Source organism: Oryctolagus cuniculus, chromosome 8 (assembly GCF_051225735.1).
Source record: "Oryctolagus cuniculus isolate XC-2025 breed Fujian yellow rabbit chromosome 8, ASM5122573v1, whole genome shotgun sequence".
NCBI classification, from domain to species: Eukaryota; Metazoa; Chordata; class Mammalia; order Lagomorpha; family Leporidae; genus Oryctolagus; species Oryctolagus cuniculus.
The window spans coordinates 32,438,598-32,459,357 of NC_142874.1; the positions used below are offsets into that span (position 1 = coordinate 32,438,598).

The window sequence follows — 20,760 nt, forward strand, 5'->3', positions numbered from 1 at the left end:
AGCCGGACATAAATGGCAGCTTCTTGCTGTACGAGTCAACAGCATTAAACCAATCAGCTGCAGGTGCACTGTTCTTGCCTCGAAGAATATCTGACAGCCAATCACAGCTTCCTTCCTGCTCCAGGGACTGTGCTGGGACTGCGGGCTCCCTGCTCCCCGGGGGTCTTGTCCTCTGGTGCCGGGGGACAGTCTTGGGAGGAGACACCACCTCCAGGCGCAGAGGGTTTCCCAAGGGCCCGTCTGCCGACCACCAGGCTCTGGCTGGGACAGACAGCAGCTCTTGGCGGCATGGAGATTCTGCCTGGCCTGCCTGGCCAAGGCTGAGGGCAGGGGTTGGGCTGGAGTGTACCCTCCACCATTCCTGGCCAGCAAGCTCGACCTGAGTCTCCACTGTGCTCACCTGGAACGCTGTCACACTCAAGTGGCACAAATGGATTTTTTAACTAAGTTTAACCTGGTGCTTGCCCTGTCTTCATGTGCACTGCCCCAAACACTGGTCTGAGGGAGGTGCTGGGAAACCAAAAGAGAACTGCTTACTTTAAAGGCTGTTTGGGGACAACTCCTTACCTTGGCAGATGCTTTACAGGGAGCCTGTTGGGGTTGGTGGGGTGGTACAGCGGGGGAAGCTGCTACTTCCAGCACCAGCATCACGCATCCGAGAGCCTGAGTCCCAGCTGCTCCACTTCTGATCCAGCTCCCTGCTAATACACCTGGGAAGGCAGCGAGAGCCTGCCCCTGCACCCAGGTTGGAGTTCCTGGCTCCTGGTTTCAGCCTGGAGCAGCCCTGGCTGTTGTGGTTATTTGGGGACTGCACCAGCCTTTCAAATAAAATAAATATTAAAAGAGAAAAAAAAGCTAGTACAAAGGTATTTTTGTGATCAGAAGCCTATTATGGACTTAAACTAGTCTGACTTTAATATTCTTATAAAAGGGATCTGAGTTAGAAAACTTGCTAAGACTATGCAAAGTAACTGAACTACTTCGCTCTTTCGATCTGAAGCAGCCCTACACTGTGGGAAACAGCAGCCAGGGACCCCTGGAGGCACGTGTCTCTTCAAGGATCCGCACCCGTAACGTTCCTCACTCAATTCCACGGCGCTGGAACTGTTCCTCTGCTGTGTGCTTGGAAAAGGAGGCGCGAGATGCACCACTCTTCAGAAACACCTAAGAATCAGACATTTCAAAACCTCGAATTTTAGCACAGTGGTTTTATTTACAAAACAGGTCGATTCTTTTGCTTTACAAAAATTACAAAAAAATAACTCTTAAAAATAGAAATAGCGTCTCAGACTCGTGGGAACTACTCTGAAGCCACCAGAGAGAACCCGGATGTTCTTTTTTTCAAGAGTGGCAGCAGCGAATCTCACCGCTGAGCGGCGGCGGGCTGGGTGGTGGGCAGGCCTCCGGTCAGCTCAGAGTCTGCAGGAGCAGGATCTTCTCGTTGATGCAGAACCTGTGCAGCACCACCATCAAGTTCTCCCCACAGCGGGAGACCTGGCGCTCCATGGCCAGCCGGAAATCCTCCTTCACGCCTTTGGTGATGCCTCGAGTGACCGTGTGGTGCCTGCGGTCAGCGACAGGGAAACAGACCAAGAGCTGGGGTCAGCACACGCACCCCGAGCAGAGGTACTTAGGCAGGAGGCACGCCCGCCTCCATCTAAGTAGCGACAGGCAGAACGTTTTTGAAAAAGAAACGCCCCCAACCCACTGGCCTGCCTTTGCCCACGCCCCGTCAGAAGGACCTAACGCTAGGGCCAGTTCCCACTCTGCACAAGGCTGGGTCACACACGCCGCCTGCTGGGTTCTGAACTCCTCAGGCTGGGATCCGACTGCGGCCCCGCACACAGTTCAGTTCCTGGGGCTTGGCCCACACTGGCATCAGCACACTCACACCCAGCCAGGCCAGCAGCTAGAAGGGGACCAGAGTGAGCCAATTCCCAAGGAGAGTCCCACCATGGTCCCCGAGACTCAGAAAGGCTGGGGGCTCTGCCTGGCCACGGAGACCATGAACACGCCTCCCTGTGGGACTCCAGACTCTAAATGCTGTGCCCATGTGGACTGCCATGGGCTGGAGAAAAAGCAGGGAGCACCGGGCTCCTAAGACAGGAATCTGGCCCAGCCGGGGGACGGAGGCAGAGTCACTGATGCCCCGGGCCAGCGCCTGCCGAGTCCTACTGCAGGGACACTGGACAGGGCTGGCTGGGGCAGAAGTGAAGCTGTGCCTCAGAACAGGCAATTCCAGGACACTGGAGACCAACCCAAAAGCAAGAAAGGAAAAGGAGAAGCCTGGCAGACCTGGGGGCTCCGAGGAAAGGCAAGGAGTTTTAACTCCTGGTCAGCAATGTAGATTTCGGCCATCCGGAGCCACCCCCTCTGCCCCGCCTGCCTGCCTCCCCTCAGACAAGCTAAAGAGGATTTAGAATCAGATTAAACTGCCGAAATGAACTCCAAGACGTTCCTGTTTGTAAAACTTGCAGGAATGATCGTATCCAATCAGCCCAGCGGGAGTCACCCAACAGACAGCCGGGCACCGTGAGCTCAGGAGAGCCGTGGCCAGGGCCCTCTACGGTGCCCACGAGCAAACACTTCGCACAGCTCCTGCTGAACATTTCTAGTGGGTCAACCTGGTCATCTCGTAGCGTCGGTGGGCTGGAGGCTGCAGGTCCCACTGGGAGCCGACACAGACCCTGCTACGGTGTCCTGAGCTCCTGTTCTGGGTCCCAGGCTGCAGCCACAAACTGGAACCTAGCCTGTGACCAAGAAGCCCTGGTGTCTGGGAGCTCTCGCCTCCACTCTACTGAACAGTAATGAACTACTGCAGCCCCGTGGTGCGCGCTTTCATGTACAGAGAGCAGCACAACCCCATCATACTCTAGGAGACCCTCTACTTTTCTAACAGCAGGGGTCAAAGTGAGACTGACAGGCGCCACACAGCAATGCTGCCGTCGGCAGAGAGCCACACGCACGGCCACAGCACAGACACAGGCTGAGGTGTGCAGCGGCTGTCACCCAGGCTTCTGCGGGGACATGCTATGATGGTGTGGCTACCAGTGCGTTTCTCAGAATACGAGTTCTGGTGTTAGGCAGCACGTGACTGCAGCCAGTTTTTACAGTTTAAGAACAAGATAAACCAGCAGGTAAATGTGGCATTTTTGCCTATCAAATATTTTGAGTTCAGAAAGGTTAAAGGTCTGAAAAAACTAGTATCAGTAGCAGGAAAACCGGCTGTGCTACTGCCTACTTATTAGACCAAAAACAAGACCAGTCACCACTGTGAAAGTCCACAAAATGAGTAACAAATTAATTTAGGATCAACGTAAGTGCCCTGCGGTATCTGGGCTTTATCAAAGAACCATAGCTCTGCACCCCACCTATCGTGCACTGGACCTGATCCCATTTTATATCACTTTCATTTTTTTCCCTCTAGATCCATAATGATTTTTAAATCCAACACAAACACACCAGCAACTTATGGAGAAACAATAAGAAATGTTACAATATTACAACCAGATGGTTTGCCAAGGAATGCAGAACAAATCAAAAAAAAAAAAAAAAAAAAAAAAGGAAAAGAAAGCATGAGAAAGGGCACCGAGGAACAGAGAGCTGAACACCATGGGCAGTAAAACATGTCGACAAAACAGCACACTATGAGCAGGTGTTGTTTCCACGTGGTACCTGTCAGCAGTCTGTATGCTGGGCGGAAGCACAGGTAAGAATTCCTGCTGCAGTAACCCCACAGGAGGGCTAGAAGGCCTTTAAGAAACAGCAGACAGCAGCATTCAAACACCCGCACCAACGCACCGGGCACTGCCCAACAACCCTCAGAGCGAACGCCCGAGGCTGGCAGCACACGCAGTCCCCGGCCGCGGCTGTTAAGGCCACCTGGGACAGGCTGGTGAGCCCCACTGCACCCGCCACGGGGGCGCAGCCAGAGGTCTCGTGGCTCCTGGTCCCAGGGCTCAGTCCACTCAAGTTCCAGTAGGAAAAGCAGCCAGTGAGGAAGAGGACAATGAGATGCGAGTGGGTGGCAGTGGGGAGGGGGTTAACGCTTGGGAGGGTGCGAGTTCGGATCCGGCCTTTGTCACCCGCCACTCTTGGCGTGCCTGTGCCAGTCCTGGGAATGAACCTGGGGACTCCGGTGACCATCTTTGAGGAACTGCAGCCCCAGACTGGAGAGACCCTTCCAAGAGGACCAGGGGCATGGCACTGCTTTTGGTAAGGACAGGGTGAATTTGAATGTCACAAAGGAATCGAGGCAAGGGACGGACGGGACAACAGGCTGGGAGGCACATTCTGGCTGGACTCTCTAATGGCAAAGACGCAGTACGTCAGTACCCACCCCATCGCACCACACATGGACATCACTTCCTGTCTTAATGCAGCCTGAGGCAACCAAGACACTGCAAGCATTAGCTCAGACAGTTCCTGACTCTGAGAGCCTGTGCCCGCATCACAGATGAAGAGCCTGTCCCTCCTTGGGTCAGGCGCTGGGCACCCTCGCTGCGTGTGTACTGGACCTGCTGGCATCGTGGTGCCACAGCTAGGGCGGACTCACAACCTTACCCGGGGGAGGAACTGCACACTGCTCACAACACCTCTGCCACTCAGCTGCAGGGGCCACCCCCAAAGGTCTGCAATGGCTTCAGAGCATTGGTTGGGAGCCCAAAGGAAAAGGAATATAGACAGTTTCAGTCCAGATTCTACTCAGAGCTCTCTGTCTTCTGCCCGTGGCCTCTACTGTGGTAGTGTTGTCCTTAAGTAATTTGAAACACAGGCTTCAAATTACTAAGAGCAGGCGAATTCCTACCAGTGGGTTCACCGGGTTCTCAATTCCTATTCCTGCTTCCAACCCAGGAGCCAGTGGGTTCTCTAACAGGCTCGGCTTCTACAGCAGGGGAGAAGAAGCGGGGGTTACACCAGTCAAGGCGCAGAGCTTGGAGTTGTCCCTCCAGAGCCTGGAAATGCGAGGGCATTCCTTATGCAAACAAACCCAAGTCCAGGGGACCAGCAGGGCAGCCAACGCTCGCTGCTGGAACTCCTTGTCCCCGGGATTGTCTGTGTGTGCTCAAGTCACTACCCGGCTCGCCCAGGACCAGGGAAGGAAGGTTCAGCTGCTGCCTGCCTGCCAACCCATCCTCTCCAGCTCCGCCGACAGTCAGGCGGCACGCAGTCAAGGGTGTGGCCTCCAGGGCTGTCTGCATCACCAGGACTTCTCTCGCAGGATCCCGACTGCGGGGAACCCACTGAAGCTGTGTGTCCACATCCAGTTTCAAAACAGAAATCGTTCACACAAAAGGGGTTACCTGGACTCCCATATCAAAGAGCAACCTTCACTCCCAACTGCTCCTAAGAATATTTTGAGCCATGCAGTTACTCTCCCCACAGTTTTGAGTCACCATGGAGATCAGAAGATGAGCAGGTCTTAGCTAATGTCATCTAAGGAGTCTAATATATATAAAGGGTTTTATGGTTTAAAAAAAAAAAAGCATTTTGTTCTTTTATTTTCAATGTTTAGGCTATCTAGTAACATTTACAAGATTGGGGGCGGGGAGAGATGACCACTTATCCGTCCCATTCTTCAGTTTGGACTCCACAGGGCCCTACATTCTTGTTAGGACACTAACAGCCACGTGTGCTGTGCACCAAACCACTGAGGTTGCAGAAACCTAGGGTGAGCGTCTCTCTCCCCGCCCTCAACACCTCTGCGACTGCCGGGACCCTATGAGAACTCATTCGTTCGTCCCGCAGGTGAGGGAAAAAGAAAAAACCAGCCTCAGCCTCGGCAACGCTCTCTTCCCCCGTGGGGTGCAGCCTCTGGCAGGAGCCCTGACACTGACTGACAGACACACTGAGAAAGCAGGAAGCGGGGGAGGAAGTATGAAGTTCAACTACACGGGCACTTACAGCAGGGGGGCTCGTCACCCAAACCACAAGGCAGACTGAAGGGAGAAGCAGGTTCACGAGCTATTTAAAAATCATAAATGGTCACTAGGAACACCCCGTGGGGACAGGGGGACGGCCTGGGCCGAGCAGGCCCGTCACTCTCGGGGCAGGCACGTTCCCAGAGGCAGCACAGCTGGCTGGTTTGCACAGTGAGGCCTGCTTAGGAGGGCTTCAACTCTGGCTTATGCGTCAACTCCTAGTTAGGTGTTCCCAAGCCAGTACAACTATGTAATTGAACATGGCTATTCTTACTTCAAAGCATTCTGTCTAATCATAGAACCAGTCTATAAATTTTAGAAAGGAAAAGTTATCATCTAGGAGACTTTTGTCCAGAGAACAAGTTTCCAAAGCGGCAGAATTAGGCCAATTGAAACCATGCTTTTCAGAAATGTGAGGGGAAGCAACTCTTTCCAAAGATGCCCGGAATCAAACAGACTCAAAGACATACAGCAGGTTTGGGTTCCTCTCTCTTAAAACTCCAGCAAACAACCCCCATGTTCCAACATCCCACCCCAGCACTCAGCGGGCATCAGCAGCTTACTTGATGAGCATGCCTTGGTTGGGCAGCAATTCCAGGTGAATCTTCCCGCCTTCCTGAGTCCGCAGGTAGGCAAACTCCTCCAGCATGTCAATATCTGCAGGCCAGGCTCAGGGAAAGCGTGCGTGAAACTGCATGACCCGTTCTCTGAGTGAGCACACAGCCACCATCTCCAACCCCACTGGCTGTGGTGGAGGGAGGACATGAACCCAGGTCTACTACAGGATTCCAAACAACCACCTTACAGGCAGCTCTGAGCACTGGTGCACCAGGCTGGAGGGCGTGGGGACAACATGTTTTCACGAAGATAACTGAACAGACTACATATGGCCATAAAAGCAAAATGTTTGCTTTTCCCAATATGAAATGCAAGCGGCAGTACGAAAAGGGAGGTTTGTAAACAACAGAGCACGAAACTCAGGGCCGGGGGCCAGCGCTGCGGCACAGCGGGTTGATGCCCTGGCCTGAAGTGCCAGTTCGTGACCCAGCTGCTCCACTTCCGGTCTAGCTCTCTGCTGTGGCCTGGGGAAGCAGTAGAATGTGGCCTAAGTCCTTGGACTCCTGTGCCCGCATGAGAGACCTGGAAGAAGCTCCTGGCTCCTGGCTTCAGATTGGCGTAGCTCCGGCCATTGCAGCCAATTGGGAAGTGAACCATCGGATGGAAGACCTCTCTCTCTCTCTGCCTCTCCTCTCTCTGTGTAACTCTGACTTTCAAATAAATAAATAAATCTTTAAAAAAAAAAAACAAAACTCAGGGCCGGCATTGTGGCACAGTGGGTTCAGTAATAGCACTCAATGCCGGCATCCATATGGGCAGTTTTGTCCTGGCTGCTCCACTTCCAGTCCAGCTCCCTGCTAATGGCCTGGGAAAGCTGCAGAGAATGGCCCCGGCCATCTACATGGGAGATCCAGATGGAGTTCCAGGCTCCTGGCTGCAGCCTGACCCTGTCCTGACTGGGAGGGCCATTTGAGGAGTGAACCTGCAGGTAAGAGATCGCTCTACCTCTCTGTAACTCTGCCTTGCAAATACATGAAATTCACGAAAATCAAGTGCTTATTTCTTCAGAGCCAGGGTAGGAGCGTTTTCAGATGCTTTGGGAGGGAAGCTTCTGTGAATCTCCCAACTCCCAGATTTCATGAACTGGTCACATACACGTCTCTGTTTAAAAATTACAAAACTTTCATCAGATCTTAAAAAGGTGCCTGTCCCAAAAAAAGGTTTAAAATGTGTGCTCTGGGCACTTGGACAAGGACATCTTACTCTTTGTAACTCAGAAGTAATACATTAGTAAGATAAGCTATGGAGTAAAAACACCCCAAATAATGCATGGCCTCTAATTCAAACAAGGTCTTTCCCTAATACAGTGTGAGGTAAAGCACGACCTCATCACCAGGGGCGGCTACTGCTGGGCAGCAGTGTCGGTGGGACTCCCTGGTCGCAGTGACAGCTGGGGCACAGTGCTCGATTAACAGTCCAGGGGACAGCCAGTGTCCCCGGAGAGGCCCTAGGAGGCCCTCTCGCTGGATGAAGGCCATGGAACTCTACCTTTCCCAGCTAAACGAGCCACTCTGGGCCTGTCAAGAGCCTGCGGGCTGGGACCAGCATTTGGCACAGCAGGTTAACAACACCAGCATCCTGTAACAGAGCACGGGTTTGTGTCCTGGCCCTGTGCCTCCGATCAAGCTCCCTGCTAAAGGATCTGGGAAGGCAGCCGATGATGGCCCAAGTGTCTGGGTCCCTGCCACCCACATGGACACCTGATGCAGTTACACAGTCTCCTGGCCTGGCCACTGCAGCCATTTGAGGAGTGAACCAGCCGACTGAAGATCTCTCTTTCCCTGTCTCTTTACCTTTCAAATAAGTAAGTAGAAAGAAAGGGGGGAGGGGCGGGGGAGAGGAGGTAAGACAAGCAATCTGCAGGGTATTCTTAGAAGTCAGCTTGCAGTGGAAAATGCAATCATTTTGTTTGTTTAAAGATTTGATAGTCAGAGTTACAGAGACAGAGAGAGATCTTCTATCCGCTGGTTCACTCTCCAGGTGGCCTCAACAGTAGGGGTTTGGCCATGCTGAAGCCAGGAGTCAGGGGCTTCATCCAGGTTGCCCACATGGGTGCAGGAGCCCAAGCACTTGGGGTCATCTTCTGCTGCATTCCCAAGAACATTAGCAGGGAGCTGGATCAGAAGTGGAGCAGCCGGGACACGAACCAGAACCCCTATGGGATGCTGGTGCCGCAGGTGGCGGCTTTACCCACTACACCAGAACACTGGCTCCATGAATTGCATCTTTGAAGCCTTTTACAACTTTCCCCAAACCAACTGCCACAGCTCCATTTTTAAAGATTTAAGAAAAAGTGACAGAGAGGGAGGCAAATGGCGGGGGTGGGGAGATAAGAAGGAGGAGGGGGAGAAGAATGGAAGGGGAGGGGAGAGAGGGAGGGGGGAGAGGGAAGGAGAGAGAGGGAGAGAGAGAGGGGGAGAGAGAGACAGGAACAGGAAGAGGGGGAAAGAGAAGGAGAGAGGGAGGGAAGGAGAGAGTCAGTTTATCTTTTATTTTCTGGTTCACTCCCCAAATGCCTGCAACAGCTGGGGGTGGGCCAGGCTGAAGCAGGAGCAAGGAGCTCCACCCGGGTCTCCCACGTGGGTGGCAGGGATCCAGGTACTTGGGCCATCCTCCACTGCCTCCCAGGTGTTTCAGCAGGGAGCAGGACTGGAGGGAGAGGCAGGACACAGTGCCAGGCACTCCGCAAGGGGGTGCAGGCATCCCAGGTAGTGGCTTAACTCGCAGTGCCTGCCCCACAGCCACGATTTAATCACCATTCTGTTTCTTTCTCCCCACTAAAACAGTAAGAAGCATCACAATGAGTATTTGGATCCACAAAGGGTCATTTCTTTTTATATCACGTATCCGTCCTGCAAAATTGGGACTTGGTGGGCCTACACTGGGAAAAGGATACTTGTGACGTAATTGAAGAAGTTCTCGTACTGGAAGTTCCCCTGCTGGCAGATCTTGTTGACGGCTTTCAGAAAGAGGCTCTCGCCCCGCGGCCACTCCTGCTGAAGCAGGACCACCACGTGGCCCAGCGCCATGTCGTCCCTACTGTCCGTGAACGCTCGAAGCTGCAAGACAGAGATTGAGGTGAGCCACTGGAGGGGAAGGAAACCGCAGGGGCAGAGGAAATGTGCGTGTCAGCAAAGGAAGGGCACCCAGCGCAGCCCATGCCAGAACTGCCCCAGGAGGAGGGCGGGGGGCGAGGGGGGGGGGGAGCCTGGCCACAGCGTGCAGGCTGTGGGCGGGACAGGCACAGGTGGGCCCGAAGCTTCTGAATTTGGGAAGGAGGGCCACAGAAAGCCAACCTGCCCTGCTCAACTGAGAGAGATTTTGCAGATTTCTTCTGGGGATAGCAGGTGGGCAAAGGGCCCCCGAGGTGAGAAGCGTTTGAGGGGAACAGGGGACCAGGCAACAGGGAAGGAACCAGCAGTGAGACCCAAGAAGCAGCCAAGGGACCTTCTGTCTTCAACAACCAGCCACGCAGCAATCACACTTCACAGTGTGTCCACTACCCCGTGTGGCCGGGACGCCTGGTTACCTCCGGCAACCACCACGCCAAGTCAAGACTCCATATGGCCACCCTCTTGCCTTCTGGAAGCTACTGAGATGCTCCACTCTAGGGCTCTCATCTCTCAGCAGTCCTCGAACTCTCCCAACGCTGTGGGCTTGGCTGGTGGGGACCCTCATGCCCGAAATGCCTCCACCCGCCAGGTCTCCCTGAGGACACCCTCAGAAGCCCCCTCAGAGCCCAGGGGGCATCTGCAGGCCTCTTCCATAGCTCATGTGCCCTGGCAAGCATATTATCACATAAAAGACTTCCTGAACACTCCCACTACCATTTGGAAACTCTGAAGGGGCTCGCTTCCGGCTCATCTTTGCTCCGCTGTTATTAAGTAGATACCTATCTGCCGATTCCCAGCCCCGGTGCTTGTCCCACTGTACCAGCCTAGACTAAACTACCATTAACAGGACTCTCATTCAAGTCATTCCAGGTCATCGGGACAGGTACTCCACATTAAACTCTCCTCAGGCTAAGCAACCTTAGGCTTACCTTAAAACAGGCTAACATCAAGTGCAGGCAGTACGGCATAATGGCTTTACTGGTACAAGGCAGGAGCTTCAGATCCGAACCTAACAAAAGCCCACAATGTATTAATGTTAAGGCACGTCGTTACCAAAGAAAAAAGCTTTGAAAAGAAAGTGTTTGGGGCCAGTGCTGTGGCGCAGCAGGTAAAGCCACTGCCTGTGGTGCCGGCATTCCACACGGGCATCAGTTCATGTCCTGGCCACTCCACTTGAGATCCAGCTCCCTGCTAATGTACCTGAGAAAACAGTGGAGGATGGCCCACAAGCGTAGGCCCTGGCACCCACGTGGGAAACTTGGAAGACACTTCTGGCTCCTGGCTTTGGCCTGGCCCACCCATTTGGGGAGTGAACCAGAAGACAGAAGATTTCTATCTTTCCCCTCTCTCTAACTCTGCTTTCCAAATAAAAGATAAAAAAATAAAAAGCTTATTTTGGGGGCTGGCATCGTGGCACAGAGGGTTAAGCCACTGCCTACAACAGTGGTATTACCATGTGAGTGCCAGTTGGAGTCCTGGGTGCTGTGTTTTCGATCCAGCTCCTGGCTTATGTGCCTGGGAAGCAGAGGAAGACGGAGGGCCCAAGACCTTGGGCCCCTGCAAACCATGTGGGAGACCAGGATGGAGCTCCTGCCTCCTGGCTTCAGCCTGGTCCAGTCCCAGCTGTTTGTGGTCATTTGGGGAGTGAACCAGCCAGCGGGTGGAAGATCTCTGTCTCTCCTTCTCTCTCTGTCACTCTGCCTTTCAAATAAATAAATAAGAATCCCTTTTTAAAAAAGTTTTTGGTACAAAAAAACCTTGAAATGCATGCATAGCCTTTTTCATAATTTGTATTTTTCTTTTTTCTTTTTGACAGGAAGAGTTAGTGAGAGAGAGAGCGAGCCAGAGAGAAAGGTCTTCCTTCCATTGGTTCACCCCCCAAATGGCCGCTATGGCTGGCACGCTGCGCTGATCCGAAGCCAGGAGCCAGGTGCTTCCTCCTGGTCTCCCATGCCGGTACAGGGGCCCAAGGACCTGGGGCATCCTCCACTGCCTTCCCGGGCCACGGCAGAGAGCTGGACTGGAAGAGGAAAACTGGGACAGAACTGGCGCCCCAACTGGGACTAGAACCCGGGGTGCTGGTGCAGCAGGCGGAGGATTAGCCTAGGGAGCTGCGGCGCCGGCCAATAATTTGTATTTTTCACACACTTTCTGAAGCACCCCAGAGCGTGACCTGTTGTTTATGTACACCACAATTGGCCAATCCAGTCTCTTTATGGCAGATACAGAGAGCTCCAATTCCTCACTTGTATAAACAATGCTGAGAGGCCAGTGTTGTGGCACAGTGGGTTAAGCTGCCACCTGTACACTGGCATCCCGTGACAGAGCTGGGAAATCCATCTAGGTATTGTCTGTGGCTGGCACAGGCCAGGCTGGAGTACTTGAGCCATCACTGCAGCTACCTGGAATTCACTGGCAGGAAGTTGCGTTGGAAACAGAGCAGCCAGTACGTGAACTAACACTCTAATACTGGGCCACAGCATCCACCTCACGCATTGAATTCTGTGGGCGTCTCTCAAAATAACCCAGAGTCTTCTCCTTTCGTCTGCTATTGTGGCAAATTACACTGCTTTTCGTGTTAAACCACCTGGTATAGTTGGTCATAAGTAATCCTTATATATTCACTAGCAAATATTACAAGCACTTGTGTTCACAGGTTCACAGTGGGTACCGGTCCTCACTGCTCTTTCCTTGCAATGAATGCTCCTGCCTGGTTTTGCTATCGGGGTTCTTATATTGTTTTTTTTTTTTTTTGGGGGGGGGGGGACAGTGAGAGAGAGAGAGGTCTTCCTTTGCCATTGGTTCATCCTCCAATGGCCACCGCGGCCCAGACGCTGCGGCCGGTGCACTGCGCTGATCCGAAGCCAGGAGTCAGGTGCTTCTCCTGGTCTCCCATGGGGTGCAGGGCCCAAGGACCTGGGCCATCCTCCACCGCACTCCCAGGCCACAGCAGAGAGCTGGCCTGGAAGAGGGGCAACCGGGACAGAATCCGGTGCCCCGACCGGGACTAGAACCTGGTGTGCTGGCGCTGCAGGCGGAGGATTAGCTTATTGAGCCACGGCGCTGGCCTTATATTGGTCTTAAAAAAGAACTGGACTACTCCTCTTTCTCAGAGCCGGTGTAGGGCCAGTGCTGCCACCTCTCCAATTCTAGACAGAATTCACCGTGAAGCCATCCGGATCTGGAGTTTTCTTTCCAGAAAGGTTTTTTTTTTCCCCCTAAAGATTTATTTATTTATTTGAAAGGCAGTTATGGAGAGAGAGATCTTCCATGAGTTGGTTCATTCCCCAAATGGCTGCAACTGCTGGGACTGGGTTAGGCCAAAGCCAGCAGCCTGGAGCTTCAACCAGGTCTCCCATGTAGGGGTAAGGGCCCAAGCTCTTGGGCCATCCTCCGCCGTTTTCCCAGGTGCATTAGCAGGGAGCTGGGTCAGAAGTGGAGCAGATGGGACTCTAACCGGTGCCATATGGGATGTCAGTGTCACAGGCAGCAGTTCAACCCCCTACGCAACAATGCCGGCCTTGGGAAGGTTTCTGACAATAAATTTAATTGCTTTAACAGAAAAAGGACATTCAGATTTTCCAGTCAGATTTGATGGGTTTTTCAAGGAACTTTCCCCTGTCAGCAGGATCTGTGGTGACACTACCTCTTTCACTCTTCTCCTTAGGAGTTTACCAGTTCCATAAATTTGTTTCAAAAAACAACCTGACTTTACTCATTTTCTATTTCATTAATCTGGTATTATTATTTCTTGCTTTCTACTTCTTTCAAGCTTAACTTATTAGCTTTTTCCAACTTTTAAGGTGGAAACTTACATTAGCCAGCAGTTTAGTTTGGCAAAGCCAGATGAAACTTGAGGGAGCTCAAAATGGTGCTAGAGGGATACGCTAGATCTTTCCTAATGATTCAATTGGAAGTTTTCCCAGAATTGCTAAGGACTGCAAAGAGCTCCCTGCCATTCTTCAAAGAGGTAACACATTCAGGAGTGAAGAGGGCTTAGGGAGAGACAGAGACTCACAGGTGCTCAGGCAGTCAGAGCCAAGGACTCCGATCTGGAGAGCGAAGCACTGTTCACATAGCCTGCGCAGCACCACATCATCGGGCCTGAGCATGAGCCCTCCGCCTAGGGTCGCCAGCCATCCTTAGCAAAACAACAAGGGGCCGGCGCTGTGGTGCAGTGGGTAAAGCCTGCACCACATCCGATATGGACACCAGTTCAAGCCCTGGCTGTTCTACTTCCAATCCAGCTCTCTGCTATGGCCTGGGAAAGCAGTAGAGGATGGCCCAAGTGCTTGGGCCCCTACACCCATGTGGGAGATCTGGAAGAAGCTCCTGGCTCCTGGCTTCGGATCAGTGCAGCTCCAGCCTTTGCGGCCAACTGGGGAGTGAACCAACGGATGGAAGACTTTTCTCTCTGTCTCTCCTTCTCTCTCTCTTTGCCTCTCCTTCGCTCTCTGTGTAACTCTGACTTTCAAATAAAAAAAATAACAATACAGTGGCCGCTGTACCTTTTCTGAACTTGGGCTTCACTTTTGAGGGCTCCTCCTGCGGCTTGCCTCCGTCCTGGATGGGGAGCACCATGTAGCACATCAAATCCAGCACTTTCTCACACGTCATCTGAAGATGAGAAGACCACAGGGCGCTAATCTGAGGCTTTCTGCACTGAAACCGAGCGAACGGACAGCACGGCACCTGCAGCACATGGTCCTCTGACTCTGCCTGCACTGTGCCCCCTTCCCAGGGCTCCTTCCTGTCCACTTGACGGTGAACACACAGAAAGTCACAGAAGATTAAATCCACACACCACACGCAGGGAACAATAACCCAGCCGTGGCTGTTAAAAAGACCAAGCGAACACGACGTAGAAAGCAATCAGGTAGTAACACCCAGGTGTTGGAGCACAGTGGCCCGCTCAAGGACGCCCCTGCCTGACCTGAAGTCGGCTGCTCACTCTGTGAATGGAAAACTAACAAGAGAGATGCACACGAGGGGATTCCACAGTGTGGAGTGCCACCTGAACCCTGGTGAGACTCACTCAGGCTGAGCCAGCCTCCTCCACTGAGGCCCTAAAGCAGGCAGGAGCTGCAACAAGGCTGAGAGAAGGGCATGGGAAGGGCTGCGCCCAGGTATAGGTGACCCACGTGCAGGGGACAGCAGGTGTGGCGGCTGAGCGACACGGTGCAGGCCACGCTCTAGATCACTGTCTGTCTACACTAATTCAGTGACCACGCCGGATTCCAGCTGCAGAGCCGCTGCTGCCCCAGGCACAGCGGAGTGGGCTTCACGCCCGCACTTCCCAAGCTTTCTCACGTCTTGGCCAGGCCAGAAAAGAATGTGCGCGTGGCTGCTCAGAGCTGGCAGTCGGGGTCTCAGCAACCATAGAGCTTCCACTGGACACCAGGCCTGACAGTCACCGGCTCAGAGGTGGGACGGGAAGCCCTCCTTTAATGCAATCTGCCAGTTTACCTCATAGTCCCCACCAGAGTGCAGGACAGCCAGGCCCTGCCCAGCCCACCACACACGGGACATAGGCCTGGGTAAACACAAGACGCTCTCCTTTCAATCCTCAAAAGGGCATTTCCTGAAATTCAGGACTAGCTGCCTTGTAATTCCATGAATGGTGGCAGAGAAACATTTTCAGTTGTAAACAGACATATTCCACATACTCTCGCCAAATGCCTTTCCAAAAATCATCATGGCAAACCATGAAAACAGATTAGAAAGCATCAACTTAACACACAGGTATGAAGAAACCAACACCTGTGGCCTTGAATTTCAACACGACCTATGTACACAAAAAACCACCCTTATTCCTGCTGAATTCATACATTTACCGTGCATTACATTATGCAAGCCACTGTGGCAGGTGCTGTGAGAGAAGGTCCCCACCTCTAGTGGGAGGGGCTCACAATCTCAGAGGAAACTGACCGTGTATAAATCAGCGGTCAGCACCACACAGAGAATTTGAACTTCGGACAGGCGAAATCAAGTCCCCCAGGGCCCACTTAACACAGCCTCTTCTTCCTGTCGACAGCAGAACTAACTACATCTTAAAGGGATTCAAAGAAAGCATATAAAAAAAACAACCCTCCCACACAATGAAACAGTAAGCAGGCAGTCTGAAAGGAAGAGACAATTCAGTAACACATCATGGTTCACCAGCAGCAAGATCCAGGTGCAGCCACGGTGGATGAATGCAAACCCCGCAGGGGCACTTACCCTGCACTCCCCCAGGGCAAAGTGGCAGGTGGCCAGCTGGATGAGCGCCCTCTGATGTTCCAAGGTGCCCTGGCCCGAGATCTGGGGCTGCGAAAGTGATCCCTGGAGAGCCGCTAAGTGGTGCAGGCTGGCGATGGCCTTTTTATACTGACCCTTAGGAAGAACGGCAAGGAGGGAAAAGAAGGGGCGGTCAGAGAGAGCCAAAAACCTCCTGGGCTAAACGAAGCCATGACCATGGGGAATAAGGCACCTCCCCCGACTGTATGCGGAGGCCAAAAGAGACAGCCACGGGCTCAAACTGACTTAAAGCTAGGGAAATTCCTTACAGACTTCTCTTTCTGGTCTCCCCTCTGCGGACTACACAAAATACATGGCCGGCTGACACAGCACAGTTTGCATATAGCACTTCCACAGAAATGTTAGGCTACTAACACCACGACTCCCTGGTGACAAGTGGAAGTAGTGACCTCACTGTGAGTTTGCAGGGGCAGAGACAGGACTGCACCAGAGGAGACGGCTGGGGAGAGAACTAAGAGCCGCACTGGGCAGAGGGGAGTGCTGGTGGTGCCGGCAGTGACACAGAAGGTACGGCTCTGGCACTGGGGTGAACCAGCCCCTACGGACAGAACAGCTGTCAGGGAGAAACAGCACAGCGGCCCACAGGAGCAGCAGCTGCCGGGGCCCGAGACACACGCGATGTTACCTGGTAGATGGTCATGTCGGTGAGGAAGATTCTCAGCCAAAGCCAAGTGTCTGTCTTCCAGGCCAAGCAAATTCTTGTGAATTCTGAGAATTCAAAAGCAAATCCGTCAAAACTATGCACCACAGAAATAAGACAAAGCTAGCACACCCAGCCAGAGTGCAATGGAGACGAGGGACCAATGACTGGACAGGAACTGCAAGCGGATTTCCAGCACTGTGCTCCGGTCAGTGTGCACCACTTAGAGGCACTGCCACTCACTAGGCACCACCACACGCCAGGGGCCGTGCACGCGCTTTTCACGGGTCACTTCATGTATCTTTTACACAGCTCCACTTTTCCTACAGAGGTCCCACTGGGTGTCTGCCCAGTTACGATCATGTACACACAATGACACTAAAAGGCTTTACTTATTCATTAAACGTCAATTCACAGCTACAGAAAACTCTTCCCTCCTCAACAGAAAGCCACACACGTGTTCACAGTAACAGGAGACAGACGCTGAATGATGCTGTCTGTACTCGGCAAAGACCACAGGACTCACTGCCCCAGCACTCGGCCCGGCCTGTGACAGGGGCCGGGGGAGGAGTGTCCACGGCCACCTGCACAGCAACAGGCTCTGCCTCCACAAAGTGCAGCACTGTCTGAGTGGTGCTGGGATGACAGCTTCCATGCCACGTGGTAAAACCCCCTCTGGTTTTCTGTCTAAGCTCAGAGGAAAACAGGCTTTCCAGGGCTGTCGGACTCGGTGCAAGGCAGTTGGTGCAGATAAAACAGCAGTCCCTTTTGAATCCCTGTCTCAAAGCAGTGCGAGAGGGCAACTCAAAGCATGAAACAAACAAACCCTCCAAGAAACACGAGGCCGGCAATAAAAGTGTCTCCAGGACGGATCAAAAAGTCTCCCTGGAACTCCGCCCAGGCCCAGTGCTAGAAGACTGCACGTCAGGCTAAGGGGAGAATGGGACTTGAGTGTCACTGACTGTTCAAGAAAACGTGTGCTCTGTGACCAACTTCACTAGCCACAGGTGACTGGACGTCTCAAGTAGCATGATTTTTTTTGGTAGCATAACGACTCTATTTAAAAAATTAAACAGCACGATGGAAGGATATCATGGTGCAGCTGGTGAAGCCGCCCCCGCCCCCCGCCCCCGCCACCTGTATCCCCTACAGGAGTGCCTGGAATAGAGTCCTGCCTCTGCTTCCCGCCCAGGTTCCTGTGAACGCACTTGGGAGGCAGCACAGGACGGCCCAAGTACTGGGCCCCTGCCCCTCTGTGGGAGACCTGGATGGAGTTCCTGCCTCCTGGTGTTAGCCTGGTCCAACCCCAGCTATTGTAGGCATCTGGCAAGTGAACCAGCAGATGGCAAGATCTCTCTCTCTTTCTGTGTCATACTTGCAAATAAATAAGTAAATAAAATTTAAAATAAAACAGCACAAGTACGGCAGGCACATCCTCACCTTTGTCAAGGAACTCCAGGGAGTAGAGCAGCTCCCAGCTCTCCCTGGCCAGCTTAAAGCTCTCCAGCACTTCCACAGAGTTGGCAAGCTCGGCCTTGTTGACGACAATGTGGCGGTTCCTTCCTTTGCTGGAACAGTCCTCATCGTCTGAACTCTGCTTCAGGAACACAAACGGCACAGTTAACTCCAAGTCACAGGCCCGCTCAGACACTGACTGGCACTCTGAGCCTCTTCCCACCGCCAGCTCCGCCCACCACACGGAAGGCACAGCTCAGGACACAACATGAATGCTGGACAATTTCTTTGGACTTAACAACTCAGCTCCACAAATTAGTCTAAGTCTTTCATCTTTGTACTCGCGTTCAGTTTTCCCTTTTACAATTCAGGTTCTTTTTCTCTGATGCTGACTTCTCACGCTGGCTTTAGGGCAGGGATAACACAGACAGATTTTGTGATCATTTCAAACATCAATTTCATAAAGCCCCAAATTAGATTTTTACACTGAGAGATGGCCATGGTGGCACCTGTTCAACAGTTTTGCATTTTTCCTCCCAACGTAGGCCACTACTTAATTGGCTTCCCGATAATGGCTTGTCATGTAGTGGCATGACAGCAAAGCTGGGTCCCTGCAGGCCAGTGGCAGGGAAATGGCTGGCACTGGCCTTCTGCCCGTGGCACACATGCCTCCCCACTGGCCCAGCCCCAGCTACTGCAGGCACCTGCTCCCCCAGTGCAGGCGTCCGGGCGATGCCCTGTGTATCAACAGGAAAGATTTGCACTTTTCTTGCTGCGTATCTTTAAGTAACACAAAGCCAGAGAAGGGGCCAGCGTTGTGGTGCAGCAGGTTAGGCCGCTGCCTGCAATGCCAGCATCTCATAATGGCGCTGGTTCAAGTCCTGGCTGCGCCACTTTCCATTCAGCTCCCTGCTAACGGCCCCGGGAAAGCCGAAGAGAATCCAAAGGACCTGAACCCTTCCCACCCACATGGGAGACCCAGATGAAGCTCCTGGCTCTGGCTTGCTCTAGCCCCAGACACTTAGGGATGACCCAGAGGATGGAATATCTCTCTCTCTCTAACTGTGCCTTTCAAATAAAAAATAAATGAACTTTTAAAAAGCCAGAGAAAAGAGAGGGTTGCTGAGAAATGACAACTGTGAATGCCACCAGGTCTGGTGGGACATCTGGTCAAAACCAGAAAGGGTAAAAAGGGTAAAAAATTTTGCTGAGAATTTCCTGAATCTTTCATTCCACTTCATTTTATAATTTCAATGATTCAACTGAAATTCTTCCTGTAGCATTTTTATTTGTAATGTCACTAGTACAATTCTTAAGTACGTTCAATGGTCGGTGTTTGGTCTAGCAGTGAGGATCTCAGCTAGGTGTCTGGGTTAAGTTCCCACGTCTGACTTGGCTCCAGCTTCCTGCATCAACCCCTGGGAGGCAGCAGGCGACCAAGTACGCAGGAGACCGGGGTTGAATGCCTAGTTCCTGCTCCAGCCCTAGCTAAGCCCCAGCTGTTCTCAGCATCCGGAATATGAACTAGAGGATGGAAGCTGGCTGGCTGTCTCTGTCTGGCTCGTGAATAAAAACAAACAAACAAAACCCAACCAACCAACAAACAACAACAACAACAAATGCCCAAATACTTTAGCTAAAAGCTCCATTCACCCAGCTCATCCCAGCCAGGATGGGCACAGGTCTTCAGTCCCTTCTCCTGCCACGACCCGCCGCCTTCCCCCATCCCCACCAGAGCTCAGCATCCTCCTGCTGTCCCCCCAGCGCCCAGATCCCCTCTTCTCCCTCTCAGCAGCAACACAAGGCCTCTCACAATCAAAACCTACCTGCCGGGCACCCTGTGTCAGCAGGCCCTGTCGCCTGACACCAGTGGCACACCCTCATCACAGCCTCACCTGAGGGTTGCCTCAAAATGAGACCAGTAATCTATGAAAGGACCCTCGGGGTGGTGGGAGAGCTGTGGAACTCCATACCCTTTGTGGAATTCAGAGAGCCAATTCTGAAATACAAGAGCACGCTCTGGGGCCATGCTCTGAGGGGAGACTCCTACCTGCAGGGCACACGCACTGCGTGCACCAGCTGGACACACAGCCCAGAGAGGATGCCACCTGGCACACCTCGTCCTGGGGACAGAGGAGGACAGGGCTCTACCTGATGCGAGCACCAGCAAGGGCCACCATCAGGGCCCAGTGATGACACATACTCTGGTGACGACAGAAACCCTACTGGCCACAAGAAATGCTAGCTTATTCTGAGAGCACTGAGAGCAAAGCAGGATACGGCTGAGGGCTGAGCTCAGGGTCGCCCGGCACACCCTCTGCAGTTGACAGCACAGGCAGTAGTGAGCTGAGCCAGATGGGGGCAGGCTGTGGGGTGGAGTGACAAGCAGCCTGGGCTCGGTTAAGAAAGCGAGAACAGAAATGGGTGCAGATCGCAGCCAGAGTTCCGGAACAGCGCTGCAGGGCAGGCACATGACAGCCAAGACACGGAGGAAGAGCAGGCACCCCAAGGCCGTGGTGCCAGGTTACGATGGCCTGCAGGACTCACCTGGTTGCTAGGCAACTGCAGGTACACAAGTCACTGGGACAGTGGTGGGGGCAACACTGACAGTCCTCGGTCACATGGAGCCTGCACTTGGTGAAGGGACACACAGTGAGCCAGCCGAGGGACACCGGTGGTGGCAATGCAGAAAACTGAAAACCATGGAGGTGGGTGT

The 20,760-nt window shown here is 53.0% G+C and overlaps 1 protein-coding gene across 4 annotated transcripts in view; it reads right to left on the reverse strand.

Moving 5' to 3' along the window:
- Window positions 1-1,193: 1,193 nt before the first annotated feature.
- INTS10 (integrator complex subunit 10) overlaps window positions 1,194-20,760 on the reverse strand; it is a 34,502-nt gene continuing 14,935 nt past the window's right edge. The window contains exons 10-18 of one of the 4 annotated variants that reach the window (XM_008267262.5): window positions 18,030-18,183; window positions 16,575-16,657; window positions 15,872-16,024; window positions 14,161-14,269; window positions 10,582-10,661; window positions 9,436-9,598; window positions 6,485-6,578; window positions 3,676-3,753; window positions 1,194-1,564 (exon numbers count right to left, since the gene is read on the reverse strand). In XM_008267262.5, coding sequence (XP_008265484.2) covers window positions 1,408-1,564; window positions 3,676-3,753; window positions 6,485-6,578; window positions 9,436-9,598; window positions 10,582-10,661; window positions 14,161-14,269; window positions 15,872-16,024; window positions 16,575-16,657; window positions 18,030-18,183 — 1,071 coding nt within the window. In that variant the 3' untranslated portion in view covers window positions 1,194-1,407. Of the gene's footprint in view, window positions 1,565-3,675; window positions 3,754-6,484; window positions 6,579-9,435; window positions 9,599-10,581; window positions 10,662-14,160; window positions 14,270-15,871; window positions 16,025-16,574; window positions 16,658-18,029; window positions 18,187-20,760 lie in introns of all 4 variants that reach the window. The other 3 variants (XM_008267261.5, XM_002716862.6, XM_008267263.5) reach the window with 3 other exon arrangements.